This window comes from Magnolia sinica, chromosome 5, assembly GCF_029962835.1.
Source record: "Magnolia sinica isolate HGM2019 chromosome 5, MsV1, whole genome shotgun sequence".
NCBI lineage: Eukaryota > Viridiplantae > Streptophyta > Magnoliopsida > Magnoliales > Magnoliaceae > Magnolia > Magnolia sinica.
In genome coordinates this window covers 39,683,101-39,710,500 of record NC_080577.1, presented here as the reverse complement: position 1 = coordinate 39,710,500, position 27,400 = coordinate 39,683,101, and the positions used below count along the sequence as shown (strand labels likewise).

Sequence of the window (27,400 nt, the reverse complement as noted above, 5' to 3'; positions counted from 1 at the left end):
ATTCAACAAAACTACGTCTTGCTAGTAACTTTTGTCATTTATGGCTATATTACATCGAACTTCATCATAGACTTGTTGCATATGGCGGATGAAGTCATCAACTTCTGCTCTTGGTCTTGACTCTATGGATGGAGAAACTAAATCGACTAGAAGATGCGAACATATTGCAGTTACTGCTTTAGAAGCTGACGTCCTTGTGGGCCCGTTAACTCAGTTATTATAGGCAAATTCAGCCATGGTATTACTAGGTCCCACCTAGCTATATGGTCACGCATAAGGCACTGTTACAACTTGTCCAAGCTGCGATTCACTTCTGTCTGACCATTGGTCTTGGGTGGTAGGCACTAGAGTAATCAAGCTTGGTCTTCGCTGCCGTCCAAAGAGTCATCCAAAATAGCTCATGAACTTGGTATCTTGATCTGATACAATCGTCTTCGGAAGTCCATAAAGACGAACATCATCTCAAAAAAAAAAAAGAGCAATCTTGAGAGCGTTTGTTATATTCGAACATGGTATGAAATGAGCCATCTTTGAAAACTCGATTAACCACCACAAAAACCAAATTAACTTTTCGTGCGATCTTTGGAAACCCAGGATGAAGTCCATGCTAAGATCTTTCTGTAGAGCATGTGGATCGACAAAGGTCGATGCAATCCATTGTTTTTCTTTTGACCCTTAGTGAGCTAGCAAACCTGCATTACTAGTAGATCTTTGAGCTGGCAAACCTTGCATAACTGGTAGATTTTTGCAACATCTGATTTTAAACGAGGCCAAACGTATCTATCTCCAACAAGGGCTAGGGTCTTATCATGACCAAGTGACCACTACGCCCACTGGCGTGTAACTCCAACATACTCGTGGATGGATGCACTGGTGCAACCGGTTGATGGGAAGAATTTGCCCAAGTGTAGGCACTTCCAAGCTAAGCATAAGTATCACACAGAGTAGAAACATTAACTAGAATTTTTATTCATTTCCAAGAAACCTTGAGACCACTCATATGAGGCCCTTATAGGCTCCTTGATGTACAAAGGTAGGTTCATAATGTACTTATTACAAAAATCAAATAGTAATAAAAAGATGCTTAAGAATTTAAGAAGATTTGGCTGATTGATTATTGCATAGCTAGCTGATTGATTTTGCACAGCTTGTTACATAAATAGGAGGTTTAGGCCTCTTTATTGATGGGCCACCTGTGAAGCTTAGGCTTGGACTTAATATGCCTAGCCCTGGCCCATGGATCTTGGGTCTAATTCGGCTTGCATGAGTAGGTATATGGGCTCATGGGGAGAAGGGAATAATTGGTGCTTCCATAATCATAACGGGTTGCCCTTTGAAGTTATTAGAAGGGAAAAATTGGATGTAATTGGGTGGGCCTCAAATATAAAGGCTCTTGCTGATATCCTTGTTCATCTTTTTCATGTCTTGCCTTGTAATTTTCTTGTTTTCGCTTTTCTTTGGTAATGAAATCATTCCCCACCACCCAAAAAAATAAAATAAAAAATCTTCTCTTTCAGCCCAAGGGCCAGGGCCTTCTGCATCACTTCTATGTCTGTGGAGGTGTGGCATATGTTACTAACTTCCATAATCAAATAGCGAATTTGATTTTGATAGGAAACATTTTCATAAAGGAGTATCTAAAGGTCAAGGGATTGATTGTCAGGACATTTAAATGAGTAAGCTTTTCATAAAGGAGAAAGGGGCCCATATAGGTATGCCTCATTCTCTATGGTCTTATAGTTATACGTCACTACCTTAGCAGGGTTGGTTTGAGAGGGTACCGTACCTATTGGAAATATTGTTGTATTCTTGGATTGAAATATGACTTTGGTGATGCAAATAATGACATCTTACATCTATTATCCTTAGAGACCTTCCGGTTTACAGTCTTATAGGAAGTTATGATAACCAGTCGTGATAGCTATTCGTTGACTTGATTTTTAATAGGCTGCATCAGTACTATGGCATTTTGTTATGACAAAACGGCTCGAGCTCCTGTGATTCTCATTTTCAGTGTCTGAAAATGTTGGTTTGCATTTCTGTTTCCTCGAAATTTTAAGTTCGAAATATGGCTGTCTTCCTACTATTCTTGAATTACATGCATTCCTTCTCTTGTTTCCCCGTTCGCATTTCATGTTTAGTGTGTCTTGCAGTCTTGTATATCATTTTATGCCACATTTTTCTTGTGCATAGTTTATTTTCATGTATGTGTGAATTCCGTTTTATGCCACAGATTTTTCTCATGCATAGTTATTTTTCATGTATGTGCATGCTATGCTTCTTCTAATCTGAATTCTTGATCTCCTATTGTGTGGACTTCACTGATTGACCATGCTTGATTTATGTCAGGCGCATCAGGACATTTTCCGCCAGCTGGTTGACTTGATTGGTATCACATCAATCATGGAGGTACGTTGCCAATGTTCTAACATGTCTTCCTGATGAGTTATACAATAGCTACTTGATCAAGTAGCCATCAGAAAATTTATCCTGAGACACCTATCCAAAAAAAAAAAATAAAAAAATCCTGAGAGGTGCTGTGAAGTTTGTGTAAGCCTGGGCTACTATCAGGTGGGTCCATTGTGTTCATGCTTTGGCTAAAAAATAAGGTAGCATGGCCATCAGGTGGGCCACATAGGTATGAGAAAATGGGTGGTTAGAGAGGGACCTATGGTCCAACATCTAACGTACAGGTTGCCTCTTGTCATGACTGAAATGGCCTTATTTTTCAGCCATGTGCATTCCAGGTGGGACCCACCTGTGGAAAATCCTCGATCTTACACATTGACATGTGTGGTTAAGAGTAGCCATTTGAATGGCCACTCATGTTGGCATGCCACTGCACTGCTTGTTGTTGAGTAAATATTAGAGCTGACTTGCATGTGTTTAATCATGTTCTAACCAGGGAGCTATACGTTTGCTCTCATTGCAGTGCATGGATTTGCTGCTTTTTTCCCCTTTCTTTTTTGCTTTCTATTTTGTTTGTTGAATTAAGTGGAATATTACTAGCTCATGTTATTTGGACCCCTAGAAAAAGAGTGCAGACTCATGGCTGAAACATTTGGGTGCCAAACTGCCAATGCTTTGAAGCCACCAGTCTTCTCGACAAGCCCACATCTACTCGAAATCCATTACCACCATCATCAGCATCATCAGCATAGCCGTTGATTAAAAAAAAATCATAGCCTTGGCCCAACCAAGTTATGAATCCTGTTGCAAACTTCTTCCTTTCTAAGGCCCTATGCATGCAAGCATTCCCTCAAAGAATTTTTACTCGAGGTGGTGATAAGGGACATGGAATCTTTGTACCATTTATACATCAATTTTTTATAGCATTAAATAACATCAATGTACTAGCAAGGTATCCCAAATCGGTTACGTATCGGCCGTAACGGCCGATACGTAACGGTAACGGTGGGACCCGTTAAGCGATACGGGGTCGAAACGGCCGTTATGGAATTCTGTGACCGTAACGGCCGTTACGGGCCATAACGGCCGTTACAGACCCGTAACGGCTGTTACGGGCCCGAAAAAAAAAAAAAAAAAAAAAAAAAAAAAAACCGTACCTTTTTTTCCTTTCTTCTTCTTCTTCTTCTTTTTCTCTTTCTTCTTCTTCTTCTTCTTCTTCTCGAGCAGCTGCGGCTGCTTCCTGTTCTTCTTCTTCTTCTTCTTTCTCTCTCTCTCTCTCTCTCTCTCTCTCTCTCGCTCAATCTCTTCTTTCCCGCTTTCCCTCTTTTTTTCTTTTCTTTCTTTCCCTCTTTTTTTCTTTTCGTTTCCCTCTCTCTCCGTTTTTTTTTTTTTTAAAATTTGCAGCAGTTGACTGCTGTAGGGACGTGTCACGCAAAGACGAGCGCTGACACTCCTCGAGCTTCGAGTTGTACGAACGGTTCAAAGGAGATCAAAGTTATATGGGCACCACAGTGATGTGTTTATTACATCTACACCGTTCACCTATTTTCAGAGATCATTTTAGAGCACCAGCCAAAAAATGAATTATATCCAGAGATCATCTGGACCACACCAAAAATAGCAGCAGGGATAATGATTTTCACGGTTAAATAATTTTTAGGGCGCACAGTAACGTTTATTTTCCATCCAATCAGATCAGACCCGAGTGGGCCTTACCATAATATATATATTTTAGCCATATCGTCCATCCATTTTGCAACGTCATTTTAAGTCAGGATTCAAAAAATTAGTAATATCCAAATCTCAGGTGGACCACACCATAGGAAATAGTGGTTATAGAATGCTCACCATTAAAAATTTCCTAAAGTCCACTGTAATGTTTATTTTCACATTGACGTGGATGAATGGAAAACACACATGTCAGCTTGATCTAAAACTTTTCTAGCCCCCAATAAATTTTTAACGATGAACGTTTAATTATTATTGTTTCTTACGGTGCAATCCACCCGAGCTTTGGATGTGCCTCATTTTTGGGCTCATGCCCTAAAATTATTTGGCAAAATGGATGGATGGTGTAGATATAACACATTCATCACGGGTGAGGCCCAAAAAACTTTGACACGTGTGCTGCACTTTACATCTGAGTCCCTCCTAATTCAAGCCTTAAAAAATTGTACACGAGACATATATTAACTTGAAATTTGACAATTAAATTATGGACTGCAATTGCTAACTCACAATGCCAAAATCAAATTATTTGAATAGTTTTAATTGTTAATTTGTGAACTTTTATTTTTTAAAATAAGGCCTTTTGATTTTTTTTTATTTTTTATTTTTTTTTATTTTTTATGATTCACTATCCAATAAATGTCCACCAATTTATAAGTGGGATAATGACAATAAATGGCATGAATTTGAGGCTGATTTGGAGAATAAATTGGTCCTCCAAGTCAGCCCCAAATTGGCAACGCCATCTACCTGAATTTAATTTCATTTTTTTAAAGAACTATTGGGAGAAATGATATCAAGATGTTATGTATATAAATTACATATTTAAAAAATTAAATATATGAATTTTGTAGTCAAATTTAAGTTATCTGGTTAAAAAATTAATTAGACAGTCCGATACAACTTCTCACCAAAGAGTGGACCGTTACAGCATCATAAACATGTTCCAATTTATAAATGAATGCATATTTGGAATGCTTAGAATATTCTGGATTTAATCCATATTTTTTTCATATTTTTTTGGCAAAAAAAATAATTTGCGCCGTTACGGGCTGTTACGCCCCCGTACCGCCGTTACGCCCCCGTATCCGTATCAGTTTCGGAGGGCATCGTTACACCAACCGATACCAATACGGGACACCTTGTGTACTAGTCACCTTTGGAAACCTCTTTTAATCCCATCCCCTTCACCCAACATACATGCTGGCACATGGTTTTGAGTTCAGAGCCACTTGTCATTCAAGCCCATCATGGATCTGACCTGGTCCAAAAATTGGGTTGGCCAGACAATAGTAACTGCTGGATTTTTGAGGAAAAAAAAAACTTGACCAACAGTCAGATTTGAAGATCAAATAAAGCAATTGGGATTGTCCAATTGAGCTGATATTGGACAATTCACCTCGACAATGAGACCTGCATGATGAGCAGTTGCTATTTGTGCCAGCCACTAGGTGCCCTGTTCAAGTGTGTGCTGTAGGGATGCGGTGTGTAGGATAAGCAAACCTCTTTATAAATTATAGGTTACCTTAGGTAATGAAAGTAACTTTCTTACCTATCCAAAAGAAAGAAAGAAAATAACTCTATCCATGTACCATGGTTTTGAGACTTGGCGACTCGGACCGACTTCTTTGGTTCCGAGTCAAGTATTGATTTGGCCAACAGTCTTGAGTCGCCCTCTGGTTTCAATTCTGACCCATGGTAAACTGAATCGGGTCTGAGTACAGGTCGACTCGGCTGTTTGTCAGAGGACTCATCCGAGTCTTAAGACCCTGCCATGTACTCCTCCTTTTAAGTGGTTGGCATATTGAAATTGAAGTGCCCTATGCATGTCACAGCCAATGTTTTAAATATCGTTATCGCGTAATGTATCGCACCCTTGGGATATAGATACATATCGGTTATCGTATGGGATATATCGGTTGTATCGCGTAATGTATCACCGTTGCTGGGAAACATGGGAACATTGGGAAATTGGTCAAAATTTTCAATGAAACTTTAGGGATTGTTGAAAAAGACATCAATACACACTTAGAAATCAAAACATTACAAAAAAAAATGCACATAATAAGGGTTTCCTTTGTATGGGGTCCTAATATATGTGCTTTCCAACTGAACTGATGCAAGTATATTCAAAGTCTATTCATATAATTTATAAACGTTAGAAGACATGTATGGAAACACAAGCAATACATTCACAAGCAAAAGAAGAATCACTAAATCAGGTTATATACATGTTTAATTTTGTGATTGGATACAAAGATTATAACTGATTTGCGAGAAATTGAGAAATTTTGATTTTTCTCAATTTTCCACAACTTGACCCATCTCCCCTAAATCTCAAAATTGAAGTTCCAAATGCGTGATTTTTAATGGAAAATATGAAGAATCATATATTTGTAACAATTTGACACTGGTTTAACGTGATTTACAACAACAACATGGATCGAAAATAAAAAATGCTCATTGGATCGAATAGGTGGGATATATTGCCACTACCCATGCGTTTCGTATCGCACAAGTGGGATACAAGATATATCGGCTGATATCGTCGATATTTAAAACACTGGTCACAGCTAACACCTATTTCCTATGTAACACAGTTAAGCACCACCTACACTGTGGCAGTAACTTATGGTATTTTTCCATTGGACAATCAATGCTTTTATCTCAAACACTTGCACTAAAATTTTGTCTTCTTAAATTCTGCAGTTTCTATACAGATTTAACACTATGTTGGACCAATTGGAATGTTTTGCATCATGCACATGGCTATCTTGTGTGGATTGTGAATTTTCTATTTTGTTTATTATTTGAAGATTGGCTTTTCCACTGGTGATTTTTTTTTTTTACTTGACAGGTTTTGGTTCGACTTGTTGGTGCTGATGATCATATGTATCCCAATTTTATGGATGTGATGAAGTGGTTAGCTGATAGCAATTTGCTAGAAATGATTGTTGATAAGTTGAACCCATCTGTAAGTGTGAAAATGACATGCTTGGTTCGAACATGGTTTTTTATGAATGCTAGTTATTGGTTATCATATGCGTGTATGTACCAAAGATTTAGTATATCATATCATTCACCACTAATATGGGGTCTATTGCCTTGGGCCAACATGGATGATACAACTGTATCATTATGGACGAAACTGGCATGTATTGGGCGATATGTACTAGTTTCGATACATAACGGTTTTGGATGATACTGTAACCATTGATGTTATGTCATATGGATACATCAGTTGGAGAGAGAGTGGGTGAAATCATGGCTGTTGACAGCCATCGTGTGGCTAAATCTTGTCTGGGGAGAGAGGGAGGGAAAGAATAGGGTTGCAGGGGTTTTGTATTGAGAGAGTGGGTAAAATTGTGGCTGTTAACAGTATTCGTGCAGCTAAAATCTTGGCTGTTGACGGCGGGAGTTACTCCAAATGACCTAAATGCCCCTGTGTGTGGTGTGCACATGGAAAAAGCATTGCCCCCACAACTCATGTTATATAAAGTATAGATATATCACCAGATTCACCCATGCATATTCCATGGATACTGACTCTACTCAAATATATCACTTATTGTTAGGTGCACCCTTTTGGCTGCTACTCCTCCATATTCTCCTGTGACTAAAATATGCACCCGTGTTTGTTTGGAGCTTGATAGACATTTTGGTAGATCCTTCAACTGAAATTTCCTGCTTTTTGGGTTCCTTCCAGTGTCTAGATGGAAAGGCATTTCCCATCCATGAGCTTTGGTTTTTTCTTCGTATACCTACTTACACCCATATCTCTGTAAAATAATTTGTTGTGAAATTGTCAATGATATGCTGCTTAGTTTTTGTCAAATGCTTGTTATGTAGAAAATTCAGCAGAATGTTCATGTAGTTTTTGAGTTCGTCAGTTTCGGATAATATAGTGAATGCATTGATAAAAGATTTGTCTTAATCAATCAGAGTCCTCCGGAAGTTCATGCTAATGCAGCTGAAACACTGTGTGTTATCACTCGAAATTCTCCATCAGCACTAGCTGCTAAAATCTCTAGCCCAAGGTTTGCAGTTTTATTTTTAATTTTTATTTATTTATTTTGTTTGGTTCATGTTCTTAGACTTGTGTTTGTTAACAGCAGTCTTACATTCACTTTCCATTCACATGCAGCTTTGTTGAGAGGATACTTAGTCATGCTCTGGAAATTTCACCATCAAAATCTACCCTTGTCCATTCATTATCCGTGTGTATCTCTTTGTTGGATCCCAAAAGATCGGCTTCAATTCCATTTATTCATTCTATCCGAAGTCAGCATTTATATGAACCACCTATCCCTCTTAATCCCGAGACTGTTAGTGCCATGTTGCCAAAACTTGGTAAGTCAAACAATGTTTGTTGCTGTTGGTTAGTAGCCATGGCCTGGAAACTTGTGCTGCCGTTTATTAATATATTTTCAGTGGCTTGTCATCATTCATTTGCCAAATTTTAATGAATAAAAGCATTAGTGCTCTCTTTGTTGCTTGAGGTGATTGGGACTGGGTTGTAATTTTTGAAGTGCAACACTGCCTTCCATTTACTATTTTTAGTATGGTGTACTTGCCAATTTGCCTCCTATTCCAGCTTTCAATACCAGATTATGTGTTAACATAATTCATTATTTAGGTACTTATGCTTGCTACTTTTTTCATCTCATGCATTTGTACTGGATCCCTATAACTTTCTGTCGAAAGTTGACTGCTGAAACTTGAGTTATATATTTGCTTTGTTTCTGTAATTTCCTGATGAAATGGGAGAAACAGGAATTCTTTGCTTCTTGAAAGCTCTTGGAGTTTGTTGCCCAGCCCTTTGGTCCCTATTTGCATGGACTGTACATGGATATGGGCTACAATTTGCAACAATATAATGGTGTATTGCTTGAAGTCATGCTATTTTATGGTCTGACATTGACCTGTGACCACAGAACTTGTGCTACTTCTATATCTTCTTCTAAGCAAAGGGTGCAGCTCATGGTATGCCAAAACGGTTACATAACGGCCATAACAGGTGTTACGTAATGGTAATGATGGTTACCATTATGCGTTACAAGGTAAAATGACTGTTACAGCCCCATAATGGGGCTGAAACAGTTTTTTTTTTTTTTTTTAAAGAAAAAGAAAAAGAAAAAGGGAGGCCGTTATGGCTCATATTGTAACGGTAATGGTGGTGGCCGTCATGGTCACTGTTACCGTTATGGAATGCCTTAGTGCAGCTAATTCGAAATTCTCTCTTTCGTATTGTCATTTATCTTTCAAAACAAGAAGCATTGTCATTTATCTTTCAAAACAACTTGAATACGCAGAACCAGGCACTGAGACCCTGCTCTATTGTTTTGTTTTAAATATTCACATATCTTTCTGTTCTTACTCAGTAAAGCATTGTCCATTTAGGGGGTCCTAGGTTCTTTTCGGTTGCCTTTGTTTTGGGTTATTTCGGTCCATTTTGTGTGGTCAGATGAGTGTTATTAATGTTTTTGGTGCCACTTTTGAGTTAAAAGCAATTATTTTAGTAAAAACAAAAAGGGCCATCTTAGTGTTGGAGAAACAATAGGGAGTTTTTTTCTTTTTTTGGTACTTAGGAAAAAAGGATTTTCTCTCATTAAAGATCTCTCTCTCTCTCATGGGTAATTGGGGAAAAGGTAAAAAGAGAATGATGGCAGGTCATCCAATAATTACAAAGATGAATAATCCCTCCGACTGGGGTTTAAGTTATCGATGAAGAGTCGAAAATATCAACGATCATATTGGTGTCGCCAGCGTTTTTTTCAAAAGATAACGATTTCTTTATTAGATGGCAAAAGGATAACAAGAACAGGGAGAATTAGCCCATTGAGATAGCGGGAAGACTACTCACCTAAAAAAGACTTACATCCGGAAAACAACATTTGAAGCCCATTCTACTATCAAGTGTTTCACCCTATTAACTAGAGACTCTGCCAAGTTTGAGGTATCCCTGAAGCATTTCCCATTCCTTTCTTCCCACACGGACCACCAGACAACCAGGAGGGCTATTCTCCAAATCTCCTTTCTATGTTTGCCTAATTTAGCTCCTTGCCAGGCATTGATCAATTGACCTGTGGATTCTGTGAAGGACCAATACATTCCAAAAAGGGACAGAATTGCTAGCCAAATTTGATTGACGATCGGTGTCGCCAGCGTTGCGACATTGAAAACCTCTTTTTTCGTTTCTCTGCCAGTTATTAGCAATTTTTTTTAAATTTTTATTTATTTTTTATTTTTTTATTTTAAAAGAGTTTTCACAATAATCAGAGTTGTCGGGAGACAACTTCGTTGTAGCTCCTAACCGGGTCATGAGCTACGCTGTAGCCAACAACTCGTTTCGCCGATAAAAAGGTAGCACGAGAATTTTGGGGACCATCATAAATACCCAAAAAAAAAAAAAAAACAAAAAAAAGAGAAAAAACTTGTAAGAATGTGATTTCGGTACTTGTAGAAGAGGTACGCCTGTCGGAAGAAGAATTCGGTGGGTCAATCAATCGATCGACAACAGTTGTGCGCCAGTCTTTTGCAAGTACGAAAAAACCACCTATTTCCCTTTTTTTCTTTAAATAGATGAAAATTTTCAGAATCAACCGGAATTCTGGTGAATAATCTGCGATATCCCTTGGGAATTTTGGTTCGATTTGGGCATTTAGGTTCGAAAAGGAAAACCCTTCAATTTGGGGATTTGGGTTCGAAATGGAAACCCTATTCCTCTTTCTTGAAATGGTGTCGATTTTTTGTTTTTATTTTAAAGGGACACGAACAACCCTAGTGGAGTATGTGAGTCGCAACTCATGGCTACTTTCAGTACTTTGTGGGCCCCACTATGATGTAATGCATTTTATTTGCACCGTCCATCTATTTTGGACGGTCGTTTTATGGAATGGGCTGAAAAATGAGTCAGATCCACATTTTAGGTGGAGCCCACCACAAGAAACAATGGTGATTGAATGCTTACCATTAAAAAATTCTTAGGGCCCACTGTACTATTTATTTGCCATCCAACCACTTCATTAGGTCCACACAGACTTGGATGAAGGGAAAACACAAATATCAGGCTAATCAATACTTTTGGGCCCCAAGAAGTTTTTAATGGTGGCCATTCAATGACCATTGTTTTCTATGGTGTGGTCTACCTCAAAATTGGATTTGACTCATTTTGTGGCCCATTCCCTAAAATAATCTGCCAAAATGAATGGATGGTGTCGGTATACATCTCATATGACTGACGTAGCCCCACGGTCAGGGTCCCACCCAACAACGGATTGTGAGGAAATCCCATCGCGTACTGAGTTACTCGTACGCTTTTATCGTACTAGGTAAACTGTGTTGGGCCCATCGTGAATGTATGTGGTTTATCCACGCCGTCATCCGTTGTTCGAGCTCATTTTAGGGGTTGAGCCCTAAATTAAAACATATCCGAAGCTCAATTGGGCTACACCACAGAAAACAATGGGAATAATGATTTCCACTGTTGAAACCTTTCTAGGGCCCATAGTGATGTTTATTTGTCATCCAACTTGTTCATAAGATCACAAAGACATGGATGAAGGGAAAATACAAATATCAGCTTCATCTAAAACTTCTGTGGCCTTCAAGAATGTTTCAACGGTAAACATTCAATTCACACTGTTTCCTATGGTGTGGTCCACTCGAGCTTTGGATATGCTTTATTTTTTGCATAAAGCCCTAAAATTGTCTGGTAAAATGGATGGACGAAGTGGATAAAATACATAAATCATGGTGTACCCCATGGAGTTTACTCAGTACGTTGAGAGTTACTCAGTCCACAATCTGCTTTCGATTTTGAGGGACGCCTGTGAAAGCATTCCAAGAAGGGCCTGCCATGGATGGTAGGTGGGCCCCTCCATGATATTTGTGAGAAATCCACCCTGCCCATCTGTTTTTCTAGATCATGTTGGGACATGGGCCCAAAAATGAGGTAGATCCAAAACTCAAGTGGGCCACATGACATGAAACAACGCAAATTGAACCTCCACCGTTGAAGCATTTGTGGGGCCATAGAAGTTTTGGATTAGGTTTTTTTTTTTTTTTTTTTTGCTTTCAATTTATCCCATTATAAATGACCTTATGAACGGTATGGATGGCATATAAACATTATAATGGACCTTAGGGAGGTTTCAATTGTAAGCATTTCCCTTCCCACTGTTTCCTATTGTACAACCCACTTGATTATTGGATCTGCGTCAATTTTGGGCTCATATCCTAAAATGATCTGGAAAAATTCCAAAGGGCTCATCGTACGGTTTTCGTAATGTTTATTTGTCATCCAACCTGTTGATAATGTTAAAAAGACCTGGATGAAGGGAAAATAAAAAGATTAGCTTGATCCAAAACGTTTGTGGCCCACAAAGTTTTTAATGGTCATTTTTCACAGTTTCTAGTGGTGTGGTCCACCTGAGATTTACATATTTTTAATGTTTAGGATTGCGTCCTAAAATGAGATGAAAAAAGATGGTAGCCGCATGTGGGGATGAAATATGGCCGGAAAGGTGTATGTTTTGAATTTACTTTTACATGTCTTAATTATTGTATGGGAGCTGCATTTGTTTTATATCAACTCATTTTGGTTACTATTGGAGTGATTTCTTATGGGAACGCATGCTTTCTGGGTCCCATTAAATGAAAACTTATTATTTAATGCATTCTTTTTGTGATTTTTAATTCCTGAATATGCAAATATGTGTATTTAGGCATTTCCTAAAGTTTCACTTAAAAATTCCACCGTTTTCTTCATGTTCCCCCTTTTTTCCCTGCATTTCTGGTTATCGGTGATATTATTGGTGATAACGATATTATGTCTTTATCTCTAGCCAGCGAAACTTGTAGCGATACCAACAACTCGAACATTGCTCCCAACCAATGTTTGAAATATCGGTATCACTACAAGTTTTGTTGGCCAGGGATACGGAAACAATATCGATATCACCGATAATATCACTGATAACTGGAAATGCGGGGAAACACGGGAAAAACGGTGGAATTTTTAGTGAAACATTAGGAGATGTTAAAATGTACATATTTGCATATTTAGACATAAAAAAATTGTAAAAAGAATGCATAACAAGTTTTCATTTAATGGGGCCTTAAAAGCATGTGCTGTTGTAAGAAATTAGTCCAACCATCCGATTTGGCCCATTTAACCATCCAACCTTCGCTAGCTCAGCGGGAGGTTCCTCCTTTTATGTAATCCGTTTCTATCAATATAATTTCTGTTACTTAAAAAAAAAAAACCATCCAACCTTCCATCCAAACATCCATCGATATTGCAAAATATCAACAACACGATATTTCATCAAGAAATCATCAACAATTGGAAAGGAAACAAAAGATTGTGGTCTCAATTTCGCGCATGTTACGATATTGATAATATCGAGATATTATCAATGACAAATTGAACACTACATAAAACCATGTGCCCATAAAAAAAATTGAAATAATTTTTTTTCTAATAAAGAAAATTTTGATGATATCAGTACGTTGGCGATATTATTGAAATATAGTTGATACACTTATGATACAGGCATTACCTAGAATTTACATTGTCGAAAATATTGGCAATACATTAGCGATATTGATACATTGGCAATACAAGTGACACTTATACTTTTACGTAGTTGAAAATATTGGCGATTAAATTAGCGATATCGATACGTTGGCAATACTTAGCGATACATTGCTAATTCTTGGAATTTTTGATACCAGCAGCGTTATCGGTATCGCTACTAGTGTTATCGGTATCGCTGAGCTAGAAATAAAGATAATATTGGAGATATTTCGATAATATTGGAGATAATTCAAACACTGCCCCCAACTACCTCCACCAGGCTCCAAAAAAACGTCATTAGTGACCCTTGCCCATTCCAAGACTAACCACTTAGCCTTGTGGAAGATCGGATCAGAATTAGAGGCGTTATTGCTAAAAGTCCAGGTGCTATGCTCAAGCCAAATGGACCACATGATAGCAAGAAGGAACAGGTGCCACGGGGTCCTTTCTTCGTTCCCAATCAAGCAAAATGCCACTTGATAAATAGATCCCTAATCTTTTGAGGCATAACCCAACTGATTTCCAACATCTCTAAGAAGCTCTTCCAAATTTTCTGGGAAAAGGAACAACGTTAAAATAAATGATTTGCATATTTCATATCTTGCAAGCATAGGATGCACCCATCGGGCAAGATTATTTGCCTTTCCTTCCGGTTATCTAATGTGAGGATTTTGTTCTTGCCCACCAGCCAGTTAAGGCCACCACTCAAGGAGGAAAGCAGATACCTCCACGTGATGAATGGGGTCCTTGGAATAGGGAAAAGAGGAGCCTCACACAATCAAGTAGAAAGGTTTAACTGTAAAAGCCGCAGAGTTGCTTGGGTTCATAACTCATCTTTCCTTTTTTGAAGAGATGCTACCTTTTGGGCCAAACAATCATACTCACTGGTCCCCTCATTGAGAAGATTCCTCTTGAATAATGGATTCGACACCAGTTGCTCACACACTTTTGATCCACATTACGATATGGGAGTAGCAATTCCATCAAACAGATGTACTCACTGATCTGCTCGTCAAGGGAAGAATTCCTTGTGAATAAAAAATCTACATCTCTCTCTCTCTCTCTCTCTCTCTCTCTCTCTCTCTCAATGATCTCTCCCTCTCACGATCTCTATGTGGAGGGGGAACTCTCTCTCTCTCTCTCTCTAGTTCTTTCCTCTGTTGACATCCTCTCTCTCTGGATGCCGGGATGATGGTGATAATGATGATGGTGCTCGGATGATGATTGATTGATATTGCTGGAATGCTAATGCTGATGATGCCTGGATGGCATTGGTGATGATGGTTGATGGATTGATGATGCCTGGATGGCAGTGATGATGGTGGTGCATGAATGATGATGATGCTCGGATGAGATGGTAATGATGATGATGCCTGAAAAATGATGCCCGGATGATGATGGCGACGATGGCAACGACAATGATGCCTTGATGGTGATGATGACGATGGTTCTTGGATGTTTATTATGATGGTGATGTTGCTGCTGCTGATGCTCAAATGCTGATGATGATGGTGATGCCAAAGATCATCCTCATCCTACCGCTTCATTTTCATAAAATGATTTTGTTTTTCTTCCTAAACAACATCCAAATGGTCCTGCTACTTGGACTATTTTTTCCATCAAATTTTGATAGTGTTCTGAGAATTTGTGATTTTCTTTTTGAATGAATGAAAAGATGAAACTTTATTAAAAACAGGTTACTCTTAGCAAAATACCAGCCACCGTCCATTTATCTTTCTTGAAGGGACGTGTTTTCAGTGATCTACAGATGTTTCCATGGCTGTCATTCTGCCCATCTATGAGCTGGTCCGTCTGTGCATCTGGAAAATCTTCTGAATATGATTGAAGCGAGGTGTTCCATTTCTTGGAGCCATAGTGTAATGTGTCTCAGAATGGAGCAGTGTTTTAAATAGCTACGCTATGTAGCATGTAGCTTATCCTACGTAGCATAGCTTAGCCTTAGCCTTAGCTCTATGTATCTCATGAAAATAGCTTAAGTCGCGTGTGGCCTACGCTACATGCTACATAGCTCACATTACAAGTTATTTTTCACTACAACATTAAAATCATTTAATTTTTTCAATGATTTGTTACCCTTTTTTTTTTTTCAATAAAAATTAGTTAATCTTTCAATGCTTTTAGTAAAATAATACAAGTAACAATATTAAATAAGTTTCGTTGCTTTTTCTTTACCTTTATACTTTAATTATTTCTTTTGCCATTACTATAGGTTGCATTTGATTGCACCAAATATCATGAAATTTTGTAAATAAAATTATTAATCAGCCTAATTTAATGTAAAATATCATGAAATTGGTACAACCAATCACAATCTTCATTAAAAATATAGAAGTAGCATGTAGCATACGCTACACGCTATGTAGCTTACGCCTCACGCTTCAGAGGGGTGAATGCTACGCTACATGCTATTCGCTATTTAAAACACTGGAATGGAGTTAGGGCATTCATGTAATCATATTTGTGAGTCGTTTCCCATCCATAGAGCTGCAGGTGGCACCATTCATGTAATCATATCTCATCTCCCATCCATGGAGCTGCAGGTAGCACCTTTGCAGGAAGTTTAATTCCTTGCCTTGTCAATTTCCTGCCTGTGTAGTAGAGGTTGATTCTTCTAATGCTGTTACATGGGCAGGTTCAAAAAGGTTTCCATGGAGGCTGGCCCACTTTATAGAGGAAGCTATTGACCTGTGTAGGAGGAGAACTAGTTTCCTCTACACAGGTAAATAGAAAGGTGAATGAGCTGGCAGACAGCCTTGCAAAAGCTGGATCCTCCAGACCTGCTATGCTGGTATCTTTCTTCCATTAGCCCCAGCGCTGGGTCCGAGCTTCTGAAGTGTTCATTGTCTGTGTTTGTTGTTCCCTCATCCCGATGTTTTATCTTCAGTGGCCATTTTCAATAAAATCTGATTACCAAGCTTCAAATATATATATATATATATATATCTGATTACCCTTGAAAAAAAATAATCCTTGCCTTATGGCAAGGACATGCACTCATTTGTGTTCTGTCAATGTTTTGATGTCTGTTTATCCACCTGATTTCTCTCCAAGTTAATTCTTCAATATGATTTGAAGGTTGATGTTGTGAAGCACTCTTGTCCTTGTTGCTTCTACTCAAAACACCAACTTAAATAATCTCAGACAGTTGTGCATAGAGAGGATAATGAAATCATACTTGGTTATAGTACTAAGTATTTATGCAATGAATTGCTTGTTTATTAAGTAATTCCATTGGTAGCATGTGAAATGATCTTGGACTTTCTATATTAATAATGAGTTTCATGTCAGAAATGGCCTTGCCCTTCTTGTGGGTAGTTGATTTGGCACCTGTTTATGTTCTGACTTCATTGTAATCTGTCATGGCATATGAGGGATCTCTGTATGAACTATGCTTATTTGCATTCATGAGGCATTAATTCTAGATTGAGTGTTTTGCACCACTAGTTATCATGCCTTTGGTTACCCTATGGTGCAGGTGACTTGCTTATGCTTTTGAGTGTGTCATCTGATGATAATATTTTGCCTACTACTTATGGTGAATTGCGGCCACCTCTTGGGAAGCATCGCCTGAAGGTTTGCTCTCTCTAGAGTATAATACTGCTATGTTTGTATGTATGTTGTGCATTATTCTTGTTCTTAAATTTGTCACTGGAGAAAGAACTCTGGGTCAGTTAACTAAACCCAGAAGTTGCAGTTACCAATACCATCCTACTTACTGCTAAAAAATCTTGCAAAAACTCGAGATCTGACTCAGGGGAATTGGATTGTTCTCCTCTACATATTCACAAAAATGAAATGAAAGGAAAATTTGTTTCCGAAGAAAAGGAAAAGAAAATAGTGGAAAGGAAAAGCGTTTCTGATGTTTTTTTTTTTTTTTTTTTTTTTTTTTTTTTTTTTTTTTTTTTAAATTGTTTTTTGAATGGCAACGGATGCTTCTTTTTTTAATAAAGTTTTTTCTATCAAAATTAGGGCCCATTTTCAGATCTAATGTTAGCCAAAAACTGACATGGGTTGCTGGCATGTGGGGCACTTGAGATGGATGGTGCTTATGTGGCACATGGACCATTGACATGTGGCACATGCGGGGTGCTTGAAGATGGACGGTGATATTTGTGGCACATGTGGAGTGCCTACTACTAGACAGCGGCACTTGGGGCACATGTTGCACATTTGCAATTTTGCATGCTCTGGGAGCTTGAAGTTGGACAATGGCACATTTGCGCACATATGGGTTGTTTAAATATGGATAGTGGTACATCCGTACATGTGAGACATTGGCACATGGCACATGTGGAGGTCTTGAAGGCTGACAATGGCATGTGGCATATTGCTACATATGGGACATTGGCACACGTGGCACATGTCGGGTGCTTGGAGGTGGACGGTGGCACATATCACTCATGTATTGGCACACTGGAAAATTAGCACTTGTGGCACATTGGAAGTCCTCTTTCGTACAAGCATGGGAAACATTGTTTTTTTAGGGTGTAAGGTGAGAAAATAAATTGTCCATTTTCAAGGAAAATCTCTACCATGGGAAAATGCCTTTCCTGTAACAAATCTTTCACAAACACGGCAAGTAGTTACGTTGGAAAGAACCTTTCCTTTCCAAGAACCCAAACTGGCTGTAAGAGTTGACTGGGGATAATCTTTGATTTATTTTGGAGTTTCTTTTAGGAATCTCTCCAGCTAATCCTTCCCAAAACTTGGCTGAGAGTTCCCTATAAAAATAAACGAGTCTTAGTATATCTCTTTTTCTTTCTCTTTTTAACAAAAGAGCAGCTAGACACTTTTTGTATACTTGCAGTCGAGATATGGTTAGAAATAAAATTTGTTTATGATATTTGACTGTTTGTCGGGGTTGATGTTAGAATATACTTTTATGTCAGGAAGCGAGCCTGCACTGAAAGCAATTAATGACTAATGGACTTTTACAGATTTCCAGGTTCATTTCCTAATTTTTTTTTTCTTTTTTTCTTGAAATTGGATGTTCAGATTGTTGAGTTCATTGCAGTATTGTTGAGGACTGGTAATGAAGATGCAGAGAAGGAATTGGTTAGCTCAGGCGCTATCCAGAGAATCCTAGATCTCTTTTTTGAGTAAGCTGCTTTCAAGCTTTGGCATTTTACGAAAGCAAACACAAGTGCCTTCTAGTTTTATTTGTGTTGCCATAATTGTTGCAGGTACCCGTTCAATAACTCATTGCATCACCATGTGGAGAGTATCATAGTATCATGCTTGGAGAGCAAGAACGGTACTATAATTGATCATCTCTTCCGTGATTGTAATTTAATTGGAAAAATACTCAAAGCCGATAGACATTCCATTCTTTCTGGTGATTCAAATCTGGTAATTAACATTCTTTGCTAAATTGAAAATTTCTTACATGACTTGTTTGTAAATATCATGACATTGTCCTTGTAAAATGTTATTCTGTTTATCTGCTTTCAGTTGGCATCCTGTTGAATCAGAATGCTTGAGAAACTAATTTTTGTTTTCTTTGACTTTTCAGCCAACAGTTCCTGCTGCTGGAAGACAGTCACCTCGGACTGGAAACCTCGGACACAATACAAGAATTGCTAATAAGCTTGTACAACTTGGGGATGGCAATGACCACATTCATGCATATTTACAGGTTAACATGATAAGTCAAATGAATGTATTTTGTTGCGAGATATCTTTTGTTTGTTAAATTCAGCATTCTTAATGCATTAAATCATACCAGGTTCAAGTCCATCGTTCACTTGCAGACAGTCTGCATTTAAACATTGAGGTCTCTGGTTTGAAACCAGCCATATATCTGTCTGCATGGTTGTGCAAGCATGGGCATGTCTGGGTTTGTGTGCACCTTTTTTTCTTTGGTAAAGGGGGGTCTTGGTTCTATTGAGGACCATATCCTCAGTTAAACCATAGGTCATCAAATATTTATTTACTTCCACTCTTGGTCCTTCCCTTTCTTTTTATGGATAAGTTAGGCTCAAATGTGTGACCTCAGTTTTGAACATGCCCTGTCTACTGTTGGGTTATCAGCTCATACCCAATTTTGGCCTTCCCCTTGCCCTTTTATAAACTTCAACTTGAATAAACTCATTTCTAACTGGTGCAATTCTTGGTCTCTGATACAAATGGCCAAACCATCTTGGTCTACTCTCCTCATCTTATCACCTATTGGGGCTAGTCCTAAGTTCCCAATTTATTTCTAACTCTATCCTTTCCCTGTCTTACCATTCATCCATCTCACCATTCTCATTTCAGCCACACATTCTATGAACATGTTGTTCCTTGACTGCCTGACATGGTCCCCTAGAAGCCTTATTTGGCAACTTCAGGAATATTAATGAAAAAAGAAATTTATGCACGGTTGATCATGATGATCCTGTAATCCTGACAGTGGTGGTCGTTAAGCTGATTTTGTTGAGAATGCATTTTCGCTGTAATGGGACGATGTACATTATTTGGCAACATGAATCTAAGCCTGAATGTACAAGATGCTCTTCTTTTCTGTTATTTTGAGTATCTGCTCTACTTGTTGACTGGCCTTGCAAAATTTGGAAGGTGTTTACATATCCTATATAATGAGTATCTTTGTTGACTTCAGTTGTTCTCATCAGTTTCATCTTGCCTTTGTAGCTATGCTGCTAAGTTTGGATTTTGTGAACCCATACCAGTTTCTGATAGTCAGTTTTGTGGTTGGCATGGAAACCCTGTTGGGCCGAATTATTGGTTTTTGGTTGAGCTAGAACTTGGGCCGATATGAACCTTCACCTAGTTTTGAAATAACAGTTCATGCAAACCAGATCAATGACTGAAAAATCTATGTTGCGTGGGCTTACTTAAGAGTGAAAATAATAATATACAACGTGCCTGCATTGTACCCTTTTATGTATCTTCATCACTTATTCACTCTTGTGAACCTGATTTGTCAGTCATAAAAATAACTATGAAGTTCCTGTTTTGCAATCTAGCTCTGCTAACCATGGTTTATTTTAATAAATTTTAAACTGGTTGAATATTTTACCGGACTTTATATTTTTCAACTAAAGCATTTCAAGTTCCGAAGGATAATTGCTGTGGCAGAGTTAGTTAAACAATGTAATAGAATTAGCTAGTACAATGCATTTTTTATGATCATTTATCATGTTAAGAAATTTTTTTAGTTGATTTTTGTTTTTTAATACTTTCGTAGGAAAATGGTGAATGGATTGATTGGCAAACTAGCGTTCTTCAAGAACGGAATACCGTGGAGAATGTCTACCGATGGGCTTGTGGGTATGTATTATAATTCTATCAACCTATGATCGACAACTTATTACGTGGAGAATGTCTTGTGTATGGTAGCATTTAGGGGGTGTTTGGATGTACAGAATCAGCAACTTTGTGAATTAGTAAGTTCATTAACTTGTAGCTTAATGAAATTGGAACTTTTATTTAGAGATTTCCCTGTGAAATTCAGGATTTGTTAACTTCACCATTTAGGGGGCCTGATCAAGTTTACATTTGATGGAGAGGTCGATGTAATTCTGTCCTTTAAGGACCACTTTGATTGGATGATCCAAACAATCCAATCAATGGCAACTTGCTATCCAAATCAACTATAATGTAGTAAAGGTCCAATTTTGATCTCTACCATCAATCATGTGGATTTAATTTTTATTGCACATACCTCTTGGTTATTACTTTGATTCAATGATCATAACTATCATATCATTCATTATCATCTAAGCCTTTATTTACATCCAATTTTGATGGGCATGGTAATTCCATAGACATTCACATGACATTCATTGTCATTGCCACATACATACAGATATAGAGAAGGGCGCATATAGTTGAAAGGCTTTTATTAAATCTTTTAATATTTGGGTTCTTATTACTTTACAGGCTATAATATGACACAAGTCCTTAATTACATTTCATAGAATAACCATTGATTTTAAGGTAAGAACAAAGAAACTATGATCCGTATAATAATAATAGAAAGAACATAATGAATGCAATGCAAAGGATGCATGTAATATTGAGTATAGCTTCTCATACCTAGAGAGTATATTGGACAAACCATGCCTTGGATCTTTGCAACCCTTGCTGCATGTCTGTCAATTTTTGGTAGACTCGAACATGTACACGCACATGGTCGTACCTTGCACACATGTGCTCGGCCCCACATGTGTGTGCGCACACCCCTATATGTGTGAGAGTGACCCCCGTACACATGTAACCGAGCCTTTGTAGCCACACGTCCCGCGCACGCAGAAAATCCAGGTGAGAGAGCGCGCGAGTTTCACGTACACTAGGAGTAACTAGGGAGATGATTAGACCTAGCCCAAGCCCAAGCCCAAGCCCAAGCCCATGAATCCAAGGCCTACTCCATACCCATTCCGCTCTCTCTCTCTCTCTCTCTCTCTCTCTCTCTCTCTTAGCCACCTCACTCCTTAGACTAGCCACTTTATCTCCCCAGCAAAGCCACTTCACCCCTTTTAAAGGGGTCCTTAACCTAGCTAATGATGTCATTTTTTGAGAAAATTCCAGCAAGAGAGTGAGGGAGAGAAAAAGAGAGGAAGAAAAAGAGAAGGGAAAGAAAGAAAGAGAGAGAAAAGAAACAAAGCAAAGAGGGGGAAAGGAAGGAAGAAAGTGAGAAGGAAGAGGGACAAAAAAGAGAAAGGGAGAACAAAGAAAAGAGAGAAAAGAGAGAGAAAAAGAGAGAAGCAAAAAGAGAGAAGAAAGACGAGAAAGAAGAAGAGAGAGGACGCGGGCCCACTTCCTACCCCACGTGCCAGCAGGTCCCACGTCATAGTGGGCTTGTTGAAATAGGTGGATGGCATGAATTTAGAACATATATATCACCGTGGCGTTGACAGTCCACAACCGTGTAACCTAATATGATGTTGTGATATGTGATGTACCATGATCCACAATATGAGTGAGTATGCTACTGTAATGCCTCGGATCTTCGCAACCATTCCTGCGCGTGAGTATGTATTTCTCGTCGATTTCCGGTATCCTCGAACGTGTATATGCACATGGCCGTACCTTGCACATATATGCCCAACCTCACACATTTGCGTGCTCATCCCTATATGTGTGAGAGCGATCCCCATAAGCATGTGACTCAGCTTTTGCACCCACACGTCCCATGCACGCAAAAAACCCCCATGAGAGAGCATGTGAGTTCCACGTATACTAGGAGTAACTAGGGAGAGGCTTGGACCCAAACTTAGGTGGACTTAGACCTAGCCTAAGCCCATGAGCCCAAGGCCCACTCCATACCCATTCCGCACACTATCTCAGCCACCGCACCCTCTTAAACTTGTCACTTCACTCCCTTAGTCTAGCCACCTCATCCTCTTAGACTAGCCACCTCACCCCCTTGGACTAACCTTTTCACCCCTCTTAGCTAAGCCACTTCATCCGTCCTTCGGGGGGGCTTTACCCTCTCTATTGATGCCTTTTTTTGAGAAAATTCTAGTAATGGAGTGAGGGAGAGAAAAAGAGAGGAAGAGAAAGGAAAGAAAGAGAGAGAAAAGAAGAGAGAAGAAAGAAGAGAAAGAAGGGAGAGGACCCAAGCCCATGTGCTACCCCGCATACCGGCGGGTCCCACGTCCCAATGGACTTGTTGAAACAGGTGGATGGGGATTTAGAACATATAGACCACAATGGCGTAGATAGTCCATAACTGTGGATTGTCCATGCTGTTTTTGAAGGTGGGGCCCACCCAAGTTTCGAATCGAGCTGATGTTTGTTTCCCCCCTTCATTGGGGTCTGTGTGACCTAATCAACAAGTTGGCTAGTTAGAAAACACTACGGTGGGCTGTTGCTAGAGCGCGCGGACCTGATGTGGGTACACATTGTGTGGACAGTGTGTTGTACATGATGTCTAGTGTGGTCCCACTTGTTGGTGGGTACCACATCATCAAAAACATGGGAAAAGAGGAAGGAAAGGACAAGGAAGTTGCCGTGGTAAATGGGTTACATGCAAAGGGGTTAGGTCTTATCCTACTTCTCTTTTTCTTCCCTCCTTTCTTTTCTCCCCCTTTTTCTCTTTCCTCTCTTTTTTCTCTTCCCCTTGTTGGAATTTTATTAAAAAATGGCATCATTAGCTAGGTCAAGTTCCCCCTCTTAATGAGGGGTGAAGTGGCTTAGCTAGAGAGGTGATAAGGTTAGCCTAAGGGGTGAGGTGTCTAGTTTAAGGGAGTGCGTTGGCTATTTTAAGGGTGTGAGATGACTAGTTTAAGAGAGTCGGTGGGTAGTCTAAAAGGGTGAGGTGGCTAAGAGAGTGGAATTGGTATGAAGTGGGCCTTGGGCTTGGGCTAGGTCCAAGCCCACCTAAGTTTGGTTCCAAGCCTCTCTCTAGTTACTCACATGCACACGCATGGGGCTGGGCACATGTGTGCAGGGTACAGCCATATGCGTGTATACGTTCAAGACTATCAGAAATTGATGGAAAATACGTACTCGCACGTAGGAAGGATTGTGGATATCTGGGGCATTACACGCAGAACACTTGTGATTAATTGATTCGAGCTTTGTGCCCTTCACACGGTGAGATGATAGGTATGGGAACATTGTCTTAATAATGATCCTCCAATTTAGAATCCATAATGTCTTCAATGTAAGATGGACAAATGTGACGATGTGGCAGTATGTGGGTTCTGCGTACATTTCTCTGAAATAGGGACCGTTGAGCTATGCCTATGAAGGAAAATGCATCACGACATAGTGGAAGGTGATAGCCTGCCTTTTGATTGCCTTTTGCAACACATGTGATGTTGTATTCCGACAACAAGGACCACTTGGTCAAGATACCTGAGACCATTAGTTTAGTCATCAAATACTTGATTGGGCCTGCCTTAGATTTAAGAATGACGCCATGCACTAAACAATAATACCGTAATTTCTGAATAGCAGAAATCAATGTGAAGCAAATCTTTTCAATTGGGGAATAATTGAATTCGGCCCCCCACGAGTGTCCTGTTGAGGTAATAAAGAGCATTCTCCTTTTCGACTTCATTTTTCTGGGCAAGGAGTGTGCTAAGGGTGCTCTCACAAGTAGCTATGTATAATATTAGTGGTCTATCCTTGATCAAAGCCGCAAGAACTGGTGGCCGCCTCAACATCTATTTTATTGAACCAAATGCTCTCTGGCAGGCTTCATCCCATTCAAAAGCAATCACTTTCACAAGAAGTGATAGAAGTAGACAACGACCTCCTATGTTTGAGAAAAACCTTCGGATATAGGCAATTTTGCCTTGGAGGCTCTGCAAGTCATGATATGCCTTCCACCTTTCAAAAGTAAATAAATAAATTCATGCAATGTCTTTAGTGGCAGCATGTCTTGGAGGGCTTTTATCTTGGATGGATCAATTTCAATCCTACGGTAATAGATAATGAGGCCCAAGAATTTTCGTGGTGATACATTGAACGTGCATTGTAATGGATTCATGCGTAGCTTCTTTGTATGTAATTTGTTAAGGCGGTACGAAGATGCATGCAATGTTCTTTGTGATTGTGAGATCCCACCATGAGTTCATCAATGTAGCATTCCATATGCTTGTACATCATATCATGAAATATTGACTGCATTACACGTTGGTATGTTGGGCTAACACTCTTCAATCCGAAAGGTATTACCTGATAACAAAAGATTCCAATGGGGTTGTGCCACCTTGTCTAATTGTATTCGGCATAACGGTCCATAAATGATATTGTCAAATTATCGCTTGGCATTGTCTATAAGCAGCTCTGTTATCGGCAATGGAAAGTCATCTTTCGAACATGCTTCATTGAGGTTGCAGATAAATCAAACTTCAATACCTCTTTGATTTGCGCGGCCAAATCAGGGAAAAATTGCCTTTGGGCCTCCTCCTTGACCGGTTTCTTTTCCTAAGAGATGTTTAGCTTATACATAGCGATAGTTGGGTGAAGACCGAGCATCTCGACATAGGGCCAGTCAAAACCTTCTTTGAATTCCTTCAAGAGGTTGACATAGTTGTCAACTTCTGTTAGAGAGATACTGGCACTAACATAAGTGATGCGAGAGTCTTCTTGAGAACCTAAATTCACTTCTCGCAACTCATCAACAATGGGTTGTCTATTTCCACATTTACTCTTGGTTCACCCTTGGGCGAGGGAATTCTAGGTACCTGACCAACAATGGTGATTCCTGACCCAATCCGTGAGCCAATACTGGTGGGAGTTACATTTGGGCCCTTTTTGGGATCTATGGTAGGCCCAAGAGCACTTTGATGCATCTCATTCATCGGATCAGACAACGTTGAAGTGGCTCTGACTAAAACTAGTTTAGACCACTGTGGGTTGGAATGAAAAGCTCGAATACATTCCAGGGTCGGCAATCTCACGAATTCGTGATTGGAAAAGCTTGGGACTGCCGATGATGAAACAAACGATTCACTATTGGGTGAGCATTCACTTGTTGGTATTGCGTTTGACAAACATACCGGCCTAGTCGCCTTGGGAATGGCTAATGCAGGCTTTTGAGTATTTTGATGTGTGCTGCTCATTGAATCAGGAGTGGCTGAGGTAACCTCAACGTCAACTGACTGGAATGGTGGTACCCTAAGGGGACCAGGCTTGACAAGTGCAACAATTTTAGGTTTTGTGGCTCTACGCAAGGTGGGTATTGCAGTTGCCCCCACTCCGCAATCGATGAGGGCCCTAACTGCCGATGTCGTCTCGTATGGTGTTGAAACAAGTGGTTCGTTGGCGGGGGCGTTCTTATTCATTGAGACTGTTGGTAGGCAGGCAAACAAGCCACTGTAAAGCCCTCTTGTAGAAGAAAGAAACAAAAAGCCGTTGAGGAAGCCATTCTATTGCTGCAAACAATTGATCTTGTAATTAAACAAGTGTTTCTTGAAAGTAGCAACCACAATAGGGCATAAAGAATGAATTCGGGGCACTAACGTGCTCGCATTTGCAAACTACTTTCCTTTATTATGCCTTGAAGGGAGGAATGTTTTCGTCAAAAGTCACCTCTTTGGTGCCACATAAGGTGTCGAAGAGCCTTTCAAAATTGGAGACTCTGGGTTCGATCCCCAGAGGGTCAAAGTATGTCTATATAGGCGAGATTATCCTAATGATCCAGCAATTACTCAACATCAAGGTATTCCGTATCCGTTACGATACGCTCGTAAAGGCTGATACGTATAGGTAATGACCATGACCGTTACGCGATACGAGGGTGAAAAGGGGCATTTAGTTTTTTGAGACCGTATCAGCTGTTACGGGGCATAACGACCGTTACTCCCGTAACGGTCGAAAAACGATCACTTTTTTTTTTTCCTATTTAAATTCAATTTCTCCTCTTTTTCACTTTTTTTCATTCCAAAAACTGTCCTATATCATTTTACTACAGATTTCGACCACTCTTACTCGGTGTTTTAAATAGCGGTAGCGTGTTGCGTAGCGTTCAACCCTCTGTAGCGTGTAGCGTAAGCGACACAATACTTCTATTTTTTATTTTTATTTATATATATATATATATGATAAATATTAAATAGCACAATAAAAAATAATGCACACAAACACACACCACAATGGGCCTACCAAAGAAAACAATGCAAATCCACCCTTTCATGCACCTCAGTGTGCCACACCATAGAAAACAATGCACATCCACACATATGCACTCCACAGTGGGCCCCACGT

General features: G+C 39.3%; 1 protein-coding gene across 3 annotated transcripts in view; it reads left to right on the top strand.

Moving 5' to 3' along the window:
- Positions 1-27,400, top strand: part of LOC131245949 (uncharacterized) — a 49,707-nt gene that overhangs the window by 12,980 nt on the left and 9,327 nt on the right. For all 3 annotated transcript variants that reach the window (XM_058245770.1, XM_058245769.1, XM_058245771.1), the window contains 9 exons: positions 2,350-2,409; positions 6,995-7,111; positions 8,080-8,174; positions 8,282-8,487; positions 17,214-17,311; positions 18,734-18,837; positions 18,922-19,087; positions 19,251-19,373; positions 20,925-21,007. In XM_058245770.1, coding sequence (XP_058101753.1) covers positions 2,350-2,409; positions 6,995-7,111; positions 8,080-8,174; positions 8,282-8,487; positions 17,214-17,311; positions 18,734-18,837; positions 18,922-19,087; positions 19,251-19,373; positions 20,925-21,007 — 1,052 coding nt within the window. The remainder of the gene's footprint in view (positions 1-2,349; positions 2,410-6,994; positions 7,112-8,079; positions 8,175-8,281; positions 8,488-17,213; positions 17,312-18,733; positions 18,838-18,921; positions 19,088-19,250; positions 19,374-20,924; positions 21,008-27,400) is intronic.